The sequence below is a fragment of the Anarrhichthys ocellatus genome, unplaced genomic scaffold (assembly GCF_004355925.1).
Source record: "Anarrhichthys ocellatus isolate YVR2014 unplaced genomic scaffold, GSC_Weel_1.0 scaffold80, whole genome shotgun sequence".
Classification (NCBI taxonomy): Eukaryota; Metazoa; Chordata; class Actinopteri; order Perciformes; family Anarhichadidae; genus Anarrhichthys; species Anarrhichthys ocellatus.
In genome coordinates, this window is record NW_022280110.1 from 1,027,544 (window position 1) to 1,043,029 (window position 15,486).

A 15,486-nucleotide genomic window follows, 5' to 3' on the forward strand; every position below is an offset into this window, starting at 1 on the left:
GGTGATGGCTTCATGTGTAAAAGGAAAAAACATGGTGCACATACTACAGGTGTGTCATCTAAGTTGTTAAGTATGCTGGTTCTGATGCTGCTTTTTGAACAGCTGGCCCAACATTTTTTAACTATTTCATATCCACGTCACACAGTAACGAAGTGAAAATATATACGAGAACATCATCAACAAATACAACTAGAAATGTGCACTCAGTAGAGTGAGGATCTCCGCCAGGTGTGTCTGCAACGACCACTGCTGTATTTTGTGACTGAATGAACACGGCCCACAATTGGCTAACCTCCCGCCTCGACACAAAAGGCCTCTCGTGCATCGTGAAACACACAAAGTCAAACAACGAAAACAAGCAATCGCCTCAAAGTCGTATAAGACTCATCATACAATGTGTGTATACTAGTAGGTCCGATAGCCGTTAGCGGTTAGCCGAACACATTGGCTAAAACAGTCAAAGTGAGCCGACGGAGATAATAGTATCATAAATAAAAATAAACATCATGAAATTAATATTTTTTTCTCATGTCAACATTCTACTTCAGATCTGGTTCTAAATGTTCTTGTATTTGACTTTACTTTAAGAATGTAGGGCTTCAAGACAGAAAAGTCTTAACGTACCAGAAGCGACACCAATATGATGTGAGCTGGACTAATATTATGTGCACTGCAAACACACACACCGACACTTCAACAAAAACCCCCCGACCAAATGCCACAAGGCTGTCAGAATGACACTAGTGTCACCACAAGAGTGATAGGAGCCCGAGTACAGCAGTGAGAGAGATTTAAACAGATCGGACTCCAGGATGACAGAGCGCTTTGCTCCCTCTGAGAAGTGCCGAGTCTGTCAACAGAAACGTCATCTGCATGTTTGCTTGGAAATAAAAAGTGGATGCTTTGTTTGTTAGTTGCTGAATGTGTATCTGAAGGATTTCTTTGGTTGAACCCTTATTTCTGCATATTAGAATCCACAGTGAAGATGGTTCTGATTTTTTTTTTCTGCCACACGAAGGTTTCTAATCGGTATGCAGCTTCCACGACACACTGCTAATAAATACATCCCTTTAAAATGTCCTTCTCATGTATCAATGTAAGGGCAGAGCCTGCTTTATGCCAGAGCAGTGTGTTTCTGGCTTCATATTTGCTTGTGTGTGGTGCAGACTCACGCCATAGCCACGTTGCTGCCGTCTATGATGATGTGCCTGAGCTCCGGACGTCCCGGCTCATTTGGCAACTTCAGAGCGTAGGGAGTCCGCAGCGACTGATTGAAACGAGCGAAACCGGTCACCGGGGGCGCGGGGGGGTCGTTCGCAGGAGGGGTCCTGGCTCCGACCCCGTGGAACCCCATGTGGCCGATGGTCTGATAGGGAGAGGCCGAGGGCCGGGGGATGGGCTGAGCCGACTGAGCAGGAAAACAGAAGAAATGACTTGTAAAATAACAGAAAGACAAGGAGGCATCAAGGTTGGTCAAACACATTTCAATGGAATAAAAATCTGTATTCAGAAAGGTGAGACAAAATACATTGTTTCATACTCTTTCTGGTATTTTTGTCCCTCTTTGTATAAGACAATTACATATTATTGTCATATTTTGTTTCATGGTTTATCAGTTTCATCCAGAAGTAAAACTGGTTCTTTAAACATCTAGTCTATAACCAGAAATGATTCATCAGTAGGAATGTAAGCTGACTAACGGGAAGTTGTCCGACGACTGTTTCGTCAACTTCCCCGACTTTCCCAGCCAATATATTGTGGATCCCCTTTAGACACTCTAAAGACATATACAAATACTGATACTAGAATTGTGCGGTTAATGTTAAGTGAGTTTGCTTTCTAACTTTTCACATCACACTCAATTTAAATTAAACTAAATTATTGGATCGTGATTGGCTTCTAAACAAGTTCTTATTGTAGAACTCATCTTGATCTCAAATAGACATTTGAAGGAGAGAAACTCTGCACATACATCATTCTGCACCGTGACGGTCAAACAGCCAAGAGAAGTAACGAAAAAGCCAAACGCATTCATGAGTGGACTTGAGGGTAATACCTACACTGGGGGTCGGTGTTAAGGAGGTGGTGGTGGCCGTGAACCACTGAGGCGTGCTGCGCAGCGCCGTCACAGTCTCAACTTTCACTGCTCCCCCCAACGTCTGAGTCCCGCCCCTCGACATGTAGTCCCTGTGCGAGGCACTGTCCCCTCCCCGCGCTAAGTAGTCTGTTCTGGATCCGGACTGGGTGTCCAGGTGTGGCACTGTCATCATCCGGGACGTCCGACTATCCGCTGTTCTGCTGTGCATGAGGACGTCGTCGTCGTCGTCGATGGTAATAACCTCGTAGTTTCCTGCGCCTCCTTGAGCACTAGAGCTCCTCTTGATGGTGATGGCCTGAAATGAGATTGGATAGAGTTTGTTTTTTGTTCATTTGGGAGCGAAACACAGTGCATTATATTGTGGCCCATTGTGTTTCAAATACATGGGCGAGGCCATCGAACAGGCCGGGGGGGGGGGGGGGGGGGGGGGCGGCGGGGGGGGGGGGGGGGGTGGGGGGGGGGGGTTCTGGCACCGTAGAGTTCCTAGAGCTTGCATGCAAAGCATCCTGGGACATGTAGGCAGGTACAGCAGGTGTAATCAGCTTTCAGCACAGGAGAGAAGATACAATGATGACAAGGCGGCTTTGAAGAAAACAGAATGCGTCTGTGGGAGTTTAGATACAAGAGCTGGAAATGTGATGTGGGCTGGTGAACTGAGAAGCAACATTCTTTTTTGATTGTTAAAGGGTGTTACCTGCTGAGTGCTGGTCTCACTGCTGCTGCACTGCCTCCGGTGCCCCAGACCGTTGCTTCTGCCTCCGTGCTGGTTGGGCTTAATGTTCTCTTTAGACCGGCCCTGGTCCACCAACGCTCTGCTCAGCTCCCGCTCCTTGTCTCGGAATCGAGAGACCAGAGAGGAGGAAGATGAGGAGGGAGCGTCTGGAGGGCGCACAGAGTTCAACAGTCTTTCTTTTTCCCCTCCGTTTGACCCCGCTTCACAACGTTTGGTTTCCTCGACGATCTTCTCCAGAACGAGGAAGGTATCTTCCGTCTGTCCCGTCTCCTTGACGATGCGCTCGACCACTTCCTGCTGGTAACCCATGGTTCTGAAGAAAAATAGTTTCAACGTTGTTTTAATTTACAGGAAGAGAGGTGTTGAGAACAGGTTTAATATTTGTAATACTCGTACATGCCCATATGCACACTGAATGGTAGCTGTTCTTGTCCATACTGGCTGCCTTCCTAACGCTTCCTAACAGTTCCACAGTAAAGGTTCATATTAGAACTGCATCTTTAGATATAAAAACTGACCAAGTGTAGTTATGATTCAATAGGGAAGTTGACTCCAATCCCGGGTTAATCCCACAGGAAAAAAATCCCTGAAAAAATGTCAGCCTCTGTTCTACAGTCCGTATTTTGTATAAAGTGTGCTCTAAAATTCAACCAATGCTAATATGAAAGAACTTTCCAAAGCTATAGCCTTGTGTTTGTCACTGTCCTACCACTGCTGCTCAGCAGGGAAATACAGTTCATTTTCTAGCTCAGTCCCCTGAAGCCTCATTTTAGCCTCATCTGAACATTAGAATGCATTTCTGCACAGAAATTGGACTGTGGAGTTTTGAGCCCCACCGCTTATATTGAAATCTCATTACGAAGGTATGTCTTCATGGCCAGTATGGACAGGAGGAACAGCAAAAGTTCAGTCTTTCCATGCACAGATGGGATTATGAGCACGGTTTTAATACAGACTTAAAATATGAAAACCTTTCCTTTAAACACACCGTTATCTAGAACCCCGTATAGACCGACACAAAACCACAAATAAAGAATGTAAATACAAAATCCCCATGTTATACTTGACTACAACTACATATCCGGTTAACAAGGAATTCCCTTAATAGGTTTTGCAAACATCTCAAACTATTACGACCTTTACCTGAAGAAATTGACCAAGCAACGGAGGTTGGTTTCTGGGCTGACTGCCTCCCCGTCATCTGAGACTCCTTCACTTGAGTCCAACATGAGCGCACCGGCTACTGTGTTTGCTTTTCCTGAGGAGGAGGAGGAGGAGGAGGAGAGGGAGGAGGAGGAGAGGGAGGATGAAGCCGAGGGCGTTTTGGATCTGCTACCGCCCCCCCGGCCCTCCCTGTCTCTCTGTCGCTCCCTCTCTCTCGCCCTCTCCGGCGACTCATCCCTCCGCTCCAGGGAGTACTGTCTCTTTGTGTCACGATTCTCGCTCTCAGAGGAGCGCCGCTTGTGCGAGGGCCGCGTGCCGTTGAGCAGGACGGCCTCAGGACCCGAGCCCATTGCTCCTGCTGCTTTACCACCTCCTCCGACAGATGCTGCGCCGCTCCCTTTCTCCTCAAAGCTGGCGCCGAGTATGCGGTTGGAGAGCTCCGTCACGGGGGTGCTACTCTGCGAGCGGTCCTGGTCGACCTCGGCCATGCTGGGATGCAGCGTCTGGTTGAGCTGAATCTGGGAGAGGGAACACAGCATCGCATCACCGTGGTTAAGAAGGACAAAACAAAGTTCCCCTCAAACACTCGCCCATCCTAACCAGCAGGAATACTCAACGTTCTCATTGGACAAGTGAGATTAGGTTAAAACATGGATAGAACAATGTCAAGCTGTCAAAGAAACATGTCTCAAGCTTTGTTTGGTCTCAGAAATGTTGAGTTTTTGGAGATGCACGTCCTGTAGAACAGGAACAGTAACAACCTGCCTTACTTTGATTAATATAAAAGGGTATCCTGCAGCCAAGGACAAACACTAGAATTACCGCCTCGCCTCCAGTCATGTCTGTCCAAAATGTCTTCACTTCATAATTTTATCCTCGTAGACATTTGTGTGAAATTGACATAATAGAATATCAAGTCTTGAGTTATGGCTAAAGATGCTTTTTGTGACCTTTGACCACCAAATTCTAATCAGTTCATCCTTGAGACCTCGTGAATGTTTTTGCCAAATTTAAAGAAATTCGCTCAAGGTGTTCCTGAGATATCTCGTTCGCAGTAACAGGATGGACGGACGGACGACCCGAAAACATAACTCCTCCGGCCACGGTTGTCGCCAGCGCGGACGCATAAAAACATTTGGGCAGGCCTGTAAAACTGCACGAGATCTTTGTGTTTCACTTTTCCAAATCAACATTTTCCATGATCATCCTGCAATCCCAAATCTACTTAGTTGAAAGCAAATGTAAAGATTTATTTTTTTAAATCACCATTACTACCAGATCATGAACACAGGGTTGACAGAGCAGCCTCCGAAATGCACTGTTCAGAATACTATTCCACATCTGTAAGTCGATGTTGATCTTGATGCCCGAGGACTTTCCTTGTGTTTTTGTCAGTTTCACTTCCGCTGCTGTGAAAAAATATTATTTTGGTTTGAATGTTCCGCAGGAGAGCATCGGTGCGCAAGTTATCCTGACCATTTCATTCAGCGCTTCCAAAATCCAAGCAAGCAGCACCAGCTTAAGGTCAGATCCAGATTTTAGTTAACCTAAGACAGTGAGCTACACCAACAAATGCATCCCAACCGACAATGAAACGTGTCTGTTGCGAGAGTTGCAAATGTCAACTCAGTTGGAGACTCTGGAAAATACCTTCAGGCCTTGCAAAAGATTGCATCTTTTTCCTTACTGTACTTGATCCAGTTGAACTGATCATACCACCGTCTGGAACAGCAACAGGGTTTCCCCCGAGATAACAGCCCTGCAGACGCTGGAGGAGTAAATAGGTGCTGGAGGTAAAGTCGGGCTTGCGCGAGTTGTTGTGGCCACGGTGGTGGATGTCAAATCGGCAGTTCTAGCTTCTTTTAACTAATCAAATTCTCACTTGTTTTTGTTTTTTTTAGCATTTATTGCACATTTAACCAGGAGTTCTTTCAATACCTTGCTATGGATATTTACTTTGACATGTTGATTACCTAACTTAGTGGGGAACGCACGTCATTTCATTGCCATATCTGAATATTGCCGAAATTCGACTCCTCGAGGCACTTGACAAACATTTTCACACACAGACGTCAAATGTCAAACTGATGATGCAGACCAGTGTATCGGCAAATGAACTGGTGACCTCTCCCAGCAAGAGCAGGGAGTAAATTCCCTTCAGTCGGGGTGAGATATGCACGTCGCTATCGTCTTGATTTGATGTATTTGAGTGAAATGAAACCAACGGAATCCTTGCACTTTAGCTGCAAAGTTACAATTACACTCTAACAACCCACAATTTGTAGATTTTTGACTGAGCTGTGGCAGAACGTCACACAGTGCCCAAGGGTTTAACATTACAGTAGATGAATTGTACTGTGCGTTCCAGTACCCACTACCACACTATTAGTTTGTCCCAAAACATAGTATGTCAAATGCCAAAAGTACCGGGATATTCTACTACATCAGGTCGCGTCTTGTAGTATGCAAGCGGATATACGAGCAAAAGCAGCAGTACGTACTTTGTCAAGGCAGCTGAAGTGTGTACTATAAGTTTAAAAAAAAGTACACAATTTGGAAATCAGCCACTGTTTTCTAAAGTTTCTACAGTTATCCAAAGACACTCTAGTGCATTTCAGCTAGACACAGTGGTTATTGCTGTACTGTAATAAATCCTATTTAAAAAAAAAAAAAAAAGAAGGTATACACTAACCAGGGAGGATGTGTTTGTGGTAGTGGGGCTATGAGCCAGTCCCAGTAACTCTTCCTTGAGGGCACTGGGCAGCAGAAGAAGCTCCATAGTGTACTTGTCATCCCTTTCCTCCACAAAGGACTTGAACGCTCGCTTCACTGTGGGCTCTGTGTCACTCGGCAGACTTCGCTTTTCCTGGATACAGCACAAACACAGATTTTCAATGGGACTAGGAAAGTTGCTGTAAAGCCTTCTGTAACTACTAGATTGACGGTACATGAACAGTCCTCTGTACACTTAAAAGAAATGTCCGTCCCACAACTGGACTAAACTACTGTATAGTAAAACCACAGATCATTAGAAACCCCTACCTGGAATAGTGCTACGAATTGCTGAACTCTGCTCTGGGCCATCACTACGGGTTCAGCCCGGCCCAACAACCGCAGGCGGCCCGGCTCAGGCACCACGACTTCAGCACTTGTGTCGCGTATGAGCCTTTCCAGGAAGAGGCCCCGGGCCCCAGCAAAAATACAGTGCATGTCTACCGGGTACCTCTCTTCTTTCTGTAGCTCTGGGTCACAGAGTCCTCGAACATATTCCTGCATGACAAGGAGAGGAAAATGCTGTGATTATATAGGACTGTGTTGTTTTTTGCAACTCCACAAACAAACTCTGAAAAACACACACACACACACACACACACACACACACACACACACACACACACACACACACACACACACTTGCTGATAAAAAGAACAAACAGAAGCCAAACAGGGCTCCTACAATACAAGAATTTTAGTGACACATCCTTCTAAAAATCTATCTGGGATTTCAGCAAAATTCGGAATAAAGCACATTAGGCAAAATGAAATATATACATTTATTTTACAGGATTAGTGCAAAAATTGCTTGTACGTGCTCTCTCTCAGTTAATGAGCACACACAAACGCCCACGCAACTCGCTGTAGAGCAGTGGAGCTGACACGCGCTGAAACTAAACACCTGTCATTGATTCAGGGAATCTCCTGGCTGTGGGAAATGTACGGATGAATCAGCCGCAGGTGGGTGCGGTTACTTCCCAACAGATACTGTGTCACATTTCTTTAGCAATAATGTGTAAAATGACTCAATAATGGCGCAGAAAGAAAGGACGTCAGACTTGAAAGAGAACCAGCTCACAAATATTTGGGTGTGGCTTTTGAAATCAAACAACCAATGAAATGAGTCTGGATTCTGAGGAGGTGTGGCCCTTGGCAATAACCACCAAATGGGCTGCGCTATTGTAGCTGAAGTACAACTATTAATAAAATATGGTTTTTAGTTTAGTTGACATTTTTGGAGGGAAAAGTCAGTGTTAAAGTCAGTGTACTTTTTAAGAGTACTGCAGCATATATTACTGTATGTATGCCATGCTATTTTGCCTTATGGCTTTCTGCACAACTTTCACCATTTATTATATTAAACAGCAGCACACAGACAGGCGTCTGCCCGTTACAAGCAGAGTGCTAAAGGAATGGTAAGAAAAAGGTTGATATTTGTCTATTGACAGTTGGAGAGAAAGCTCTAGTACAACACACAACACACCAATGAAACAGGATGAAAGAAGCTCCGGTAATGGGATTCTGTTCGGACATTTTACAGCTATGGAGGGGAAACAGAGTGGCTGCATTTTAGCTGTATTTGGAGATTTGCCTCAAGGAATCAACATTCAAGTTCAAATTCAAACCGTTAAACCAAAGGGACTAATTGTACAGAAACTCTCCCTCTGTTTAGTCGAAGCAACAATAAAAAAAACAAACACTATAAAGCAATTCATGACATATTCAAGAATAAAAAGCAAATACTTGGCTGCCAGCCATTGATTCATTTACAATTAAACTGAATACAGTCAGTCACAAACTGTATTGCGCCTTCTAAAATTCAAGCAGATAGCTTTTCATCGCCAGTGTGTGTGAGAAGCAGCTTCAAAGTGTGGCAAATTATTAAAAGAGAAAGTAACAAAACGGGACTATTTTTCAATCACGCGCAGGGTCTTTTTCTCACGGTTCAAGTGAGATGCAAACTGGTGAAACTACATTACAAGAAAGGTTGTCATGGGAATAATGGCAGTGATTTCCCAACTAGAGGAAGCACCACTTTAGTATGGTTGGGCAGGAAGCCATTTATTACTCCTGTGACATTCTTATCATGACTTGAACAGACTGACAGCAAAGTTACCATTTCCACAGCACATTCTCGGTTGACTGGCAGAGCTTGGAACAGCTGGTTCTGGGGGGGGAGCAACTTGCGCACGAAAAGAGACCCATGACACAAGATGCAGAAGTGTGACAGATGTATGGGAAGTCACTCAGGGATAAATAAATGCCACAGATGCCGACAGCTGTTTTGCATATGCAAGTGTAGTGTATAATCTCTAAATGCATTGCAGGCCCAGGTGCCTTTCTAAAATTAACTGTTGTTGTTTAGTTCACCTTTTTGATGGAAAGTATGCATTTACAAATTAGGATTGTATAACTGATACAAGCACAATACACTGTCCTTGATATCAACATGCTCACAATAAAAGAAATTCCAACTGAGAAAGAAAATCATACAATATGTTGTAATGTCTGTCCACATCTCCACAAAATGGCTAACAAACTGTGCATGTAACAAACGGCAAGAGGTCTTAACGCAAACAACAACAAACAAATGCAACACGTAAACAGAAACATTTTGAAACTGAAATGATGTATTTATGTCCAAGGGTGTGACTCATGACATCATTTGGTGGCTTCTTTGTTAACTCATGGCCAGTGACGATACAAAATAAAATGTCATGACATCTTCGACCTGACACCAGAATGTCAAAAGTGAGGTTTTATATTGGGAGCGTTATGACTACTGTCGCTGCCAGTGAATATCTGATCTAAACAAGGGGTGGTTGATATTATGTCAAGAAAACACCGTTTGTACTGCGGATGTGGTATCTAAAAAGGTAGAGTCAATGTTTAACTGTATCTCTTAGCAACAACAACAACAACAACAACAACCTGTATAGACCAGCAAAACCCAAACAAAACAGAAGATATCTTCACCATACCTAGTCTGAATACGACATCATCTCCCAGCTCTGGCCTTATAACAGTTAACATTCTGGTGAGATGTGTGACTAAAGAGCCGAGAGGTGCCAATCAAGGAACACTGATACACCTGTTCATGAGCCACAAACAGGCAGATATTGAGCGGTACTGCCAGTGTGGTGGTTATTTGGTCTCATCTTTGGATAAAATACAAACAAACAACAACTCCGTGTCGCAGTGGGCTCATCGATCCGTTTAGGAGGACCTCACCTTTGCCTTCGACACGTCGTCTCTGTTCCCTCGGAGCTGCAGCCATATCTGCCGTGATGTTTTGCTGCCGTGCGGCTGTCCCGTGTGGTCCAACAGACCGATAATGGTGAATGTTACTTTAAAAACCTGCTCCACTCGAGGCTTGGCACACTTCAGCTCATCTTCTTTCTCCTCTAGCACCGTAAACTCGTCCACAGTGGGGCCCTCTAGCTGCAGCCTCCCGGCTGACGCAGGGAGCCTGCTGGCCGGCTGCTCGGCGCACGTTAGCTCGGTGACTCGTCTCATTCCGAGTAGAGGCCGCGTTGTTGACATTCCGCCTCTCAGTCTGACCGTCGCTCCCGACAACGACGTCTCAATATTCAAACCTCTCGGCGCTGTTGGGAGCCTTTGGTGTTTTCATGGTATCTTTTGTTGTGTACTCCAGAGCAACGAGGCGACGTTTACAGTGTCTAACGACATGAACACAGAGGTAGAGCTAGCTTAATAACTCGGAAGCCCCGAATGACGTATCCGGAAAGTCCCAGTGATGGTGTCATCAAAACACGACAGTTGTGCTCCTCGCGGCACGGCTAAGATCCTTATCTGCAGTTGTGAAAGTATTCCGATTTTTTTCTGTAATAGTGCAGAGAAGTCATGCATTTTTTTTATTTACCGTAAATAAAAGTACACAATAATAGCATCAAATACCAAAAGAGGTACCAAAGTAAAATTTAAAAGTACTAATTTAGCAGAATAGTCCACGTGGAAAGTAACTAAAATGATCAAAATGCAGTTGTGTAAAACGAATATAATATTTTCCTCTAGATTGTAGTTGAGTAAAAGTAAAAAATAGTAGAAAATGGAGATACTGTAGTCAAGTAGAATACTCAAATAAGTACAGTACTTGAGTAAATGTAGCCTACATAGTTACTTTTCCACCATTGCTTGTGTGTTGATGTGTTGTAAAACGTAAAGTCACATATATTTCTAATTAGATTATTTGCAAATATGCATTACTAAATTAAAATATCAGAAATAGTATGTGCATGCATTAAAAGTTTATTTTGTGGTGTTGATGCTTGTGGAAACACTACTTATTTTGTCCACAAGGGACGCCAAAATCAACACAAAATTAAATGTCTTTGTATTTGCTTCAAGTACTGGTTGTACTGGACTTAATGGGAACGTGAAGGTGACAAGGTACCTGTCACATTGTGCAGAGAACCTTAGTTGGGAGCTCAGTAGGGGTCTATAGACATTTGCAGCAAACATTAACTTTATTGGAAACGGCTGAATGTGGACTAAAGGTTGAACACAGTCTAGAACTGGGTACATAATGTGTAATTTGTGTACTTAATCAACATCATATGGTATAATTGGTTTTTTTATATACATTTTATAGAAGAAAACACTTGAGGAATATGTAAAAGATTTACAAGAAAAATACAAATGTCCATAAATACATGATACACAGCATTTCAACCAACTTCAAATGAACATCTCAATTAGTAGTTGAACCTCACTTTTCTATGCAAAATATCAAATAACAAGTTTACAATCTTATCTTTTGAAACACGCTCTTCAGACTTATTGATAACCCTAATTCATTTCTAAGTCACTTTCCAGTTGACCTTAACGCCATTAAAGCTCACATTCATCCATCCATCCATTATCTCAAGGGTTCTCAAACTTTTTGAGGCCAGGGACTCCTTGCAGCTGAGATGATTTTCCAAGGACGCCCTCATATTCATAACACAGATTAAGCATTAGTTTAGGACCACTTGTGCTCTTATGCCATTGGAACTATTTGTATTCCAAAACTTTACAACCTAAATTCTTCAGACCTGTTTCATGATGATAAAAAGAAACGCATTTCAGTTTGAATTGTGCTTGTCATTTCATTCAAATTGCATTTGGACTCAACTCGACAGCATTTATACTTTTCCAGTAATTGATCTTAAAAGTTTTTAGAAAATGAAGCGTTGCAAGACTGGCGTAGTCCTTATAAATCCAGACATTTAAACTTGCCAGTCTAAAGCGCTCCAACTTGAAAATAATTAATGTTTTACTCCTCATTCAGATGATAACAGAAGTTGTCATAACAGACAGTGTTACAGAACACGTTACAATAATTAAGTCTATTCGTCTAGTCTAGGTCGGCAGACTATCACAGGACTGGACACAAGGAAACCATTTACACATGGAAACCATTCACGCTCACACCGACAAGCAATTTAGAGTCAACAATTAAATCAACCTGCATGTCTTTGGACTGTAGGAAGCTGGAGAACAACCCACGCCGACTCGGGGAGAGCATCTCTACGCAGAAGGCCGGCCAGCAGGTTCGAAGCAAAAAAATGAATCCATGAGCTGTGGTGACATCATCCATGAGTGTACTGAACTCTCAAGTTACTTAACCTGACTTTAAAGAAAAGGTAGGAGGGTGAGTGAAACCATGCAGTTGCCAGGCTCCCACGTGTTTTATTCAGTCAGGTACACAATATCACAAAGGGCTGAAACAAAAACAATAAGTTGCTTTGAAAAACCACATCCTCCACTAAGTACAGTCAGAGTTCATCATCTCCACTGCACCTACACTTACAGTAGGCCGCCACTCAGAAAGTCTCACCCACCTTGTTCCGCCCTTACCATTGCTGTTGAAACATTTGGGGCCATGGGAACATTTGACCCTGCTGGCTTGAAATCTAGTATGCACTTTTTGAGAAGATCCTCACACTCGTGAAACAACGCCAAGGGTAACAATATACAGCATAGAGTGGATATGTACGTCCAATGCAAGTATTTTATGATAAAGTCAAGCTTTAAGACCGTAGGTTAATTTCCGTCCCTTGCAAAATGTATAGAAAATAAAAATAAGAATGAAATAAGATGAAAATATTTGTATCAATACATTGCCAAGATAGCTGTCTGTCCCTGGTTCAATTATTCTGTGACAGTGGTCGTCTAATAATCTTTCTTTTAAAGCTAATTTCACATCCTCTTACTGACGCACGGGGGCTGTCATGAAAAATTATCATTCCATGAAGCAGATAATGTTCAGATTAAAATTCCTTATGCTTCTTTTAGCAAAGCCCCCGCCACGTGAGTAATATGCAGAGTTCGATTACTGTCAGTATGTATGCGTCAGCATATTACTGCACTGGCAGATTGGAAGAATTCCCCATCTCTGGGTTACACTTTCTCCAGGAAGCAAAAAAAATATGCATTACTGCTGCTCAGGCCCTGAAAGCAACAGCAACCAGGTGGCGGTGAATTGTGACTGAAGCTGTCTGCATCGTCAGCAGCCACTAGATGGTGCTGTAACCTTCAGAATGCAACTCGATGCAGAGCCCTCTTCTAGCCGTGCTCCCTGATGACAGAGAGTAATATCGACTTAAAGATGTTTCAAATCAATATTTTTCATTATTTGAGGTCCAGACGCACCAGCAAAGGAATATTGTCTTTATTAAAGTTCATTGTGATGTATTATGTGGCGAGAGGGGGATAAAAACCGAGACGGAGGTAACAGCAATATCCACCGTTGTACTGCGCTGCTTAGTTTCACTGTAGTTTTTGGCAGTGCTCCTGTGATGGGTGGTGCTGTCAGTCTACACAGAGTTGTTGAAATCCTGCCAGTGGCTCTGTGAAGACGACATTACACTTATCAGTTATATTTTGTGGACAGGCAGACAAAAGAATGGCGGAAAAGTGTGTTAACTCCTCATGATTCAAAATTCTAGCATACAGGACAACACAGCAAACATTTACCAACATAATACATGTCAAATTCACGTTAAGTTGTTGTCAGTGGAAATATTAAGGAGTCTAAACAGAGTGAACACCCTCCCATTGCCTCAGTGCTTCACCAGGGGGCTCCATACTGCAGTTACTGTGTTTGTGTGTGTGTGCGTGTGCCAGAACAGCTGTGACTGCCACCTGTGAGGTGAAACTGAGGCTGACCTGCGACACATGCTCCTCTTTAGTTCCACATGACTGTGTGTGTGTGTGTGTGCGTGTGTGTGTGTGTGTGTGTGTGTGAGATAGAGGTGGAGAGAGAGAGAGAGACTCAGGGGCGGAGACAGACTACAGTATCTTGGGGACCACTTAGTTCAAATGGCCTCAAAACCCAGCAGAATCCATGCAAGTTGAATTTTGCAGTGATAGCTTGAATATCCAAAGTAAGATGCCAGCGGGCGCCTGTTAAGTCAGAAGCAGGTCTTAGATCGTTATTAATTAATTAATTACTTGAATTCTGGCTTAAACATTCATCAGAAAGTAAATGTAGCCCAAGAGAAGAACATTAAAGAGAGCCCGGGAGAAAACGAACATTATTTATTTGTGTATGATTTAAACCTGCAGAGCAAAACACTTCCAAGTGTTTCAGAAGCAGCCTGCTTCCAGCAGTTTGTTTTGGCGGCAGCCACTTTTCCAGTGGTGGAAACTGTCCATCGCTTTGCTGACATTTAAGAAGCTTCACGAGCATATTGAAAAGCTCATTTATGATTGATGTGGTAACATGATATCTTCTGGCTGTGTTTGCTTTGTAGACTTTGGCAGAAAAAGCTGCATACACAAACACGCAATGAGGCATAGTGGTCACATTACATTTTGCATACGAATATTTTCTCTGTCTTCTATTTGTACTTATAGTGAAGTTTCACACTTCCCCTTTGTTTAACTCCTATGTGCTTGTGCGTCCAATAGAAAACGCCGCTGCACTGTTTGGAAATGGAATGGAAAGGAGCACAAGCAGAGCACCGAAGGTGAGCTTGCATGAGCTGATAGTCATCCTTTGTTTCATTGATGCCTCACAAAATGGCTGGCCATCAGCTAACAGATAACGTCCAGTCATCAGCACAGCTACAGGCCCAAGGCAGACGTGCACTACCTTTACTAGTCGTAAATATGTCCACTATATTGAGCTCTCAAAACTCACATTTCCACTATTTTCTGATAAATATCCAACAATGTAATGTGCTGCATTTTAAGGATGTGAAAATGGCCATTGTGTGACTCTATAGCTATATTGGTGTTGAAGCAAAACGCTGATGGTTAGTGAGTGTCACAAATCTTAACCGACTGCTAACTATTGAGTAAACTCCTGAGCGTACATTAGGCTACACAACTAGCAGAGAGTGAGTCAATAAGGGGGCTGGTTTGGGACACATCCCTGTACAAGAGTTACTGAGAGCCACTGTTGATGTTATTAATAACACCAGTTCCTACTATGATTAGTCATAATGCATGCTGGGATTTTTTTAAATTTCTATTTGTAACCTGACTCACAATTACTCAGCTGATACACTCATGCCAATGCTATTTGCTGCTGCTGCTCCCTCCACCATGATTCAGGAAGTGTTTCCTACGGAAGCCCTGAGAGGTCAAGTGAGGAAAGTCAAATACTTGTGATCCATTTTTGAAGTCTGATCTGAAATAGTTTTCTCGCCTTGTGTTTATGACTTAAGAATATGTGAAAAAAAGTTTTATCAGGACAATCTTATATGTA

General features: G+C 43.2%; 1 protein-coding gene across 1 annotated transcript in view; it reads right to left on the reverse strand.

Moving 5' to 3' along the window:
• The window catches only part of n4bp1 (nedd4 binding protein 1), a 19,085-nt gene extending 8,540 nt beyond the window's left edge, over positions 1 to 10,545 (reverse strand). The window contains exons 1-7 of the mRNA XM_031874387.1: positions 10,002 to 10,545; positions 7,038 to 7,265; positions 6,688 to 6,861; positions 3,975 to 4,513; positions 2,793 to 3,144; positions 2,061 to 2,393; positions 1,173 to 1,408 (exon numbers count right to left, since the gene is read on the reverse strand). Coding sequence (XP_031730247.1) covers positions 1,173 to 1,408; positions 2,061 to 2,393; positions 2,793 to 3,144; positions 3,975 to 4,513; positions 6,688 to 6,861; positions 7,038 to 7,265; positions 10,002 to 10,313 — 2,174 coding nt within the window. The 5' untranslated portion in view covers positions 10,314 to 10,545. The remainder of the gene's footprint in view (positions 1 to 1,172; positions 1,409 to 2,060; positions 2,394 to 2,792; positions 3,145 to 3,974; positions 4,514 to 6,687; positions 6,862 to 7,037; positions 7,266 to 10,001) is intronic.
• Between the last annotated feature and the right edge of the window lie 4,941 nt (positions 10,546 to 15,486).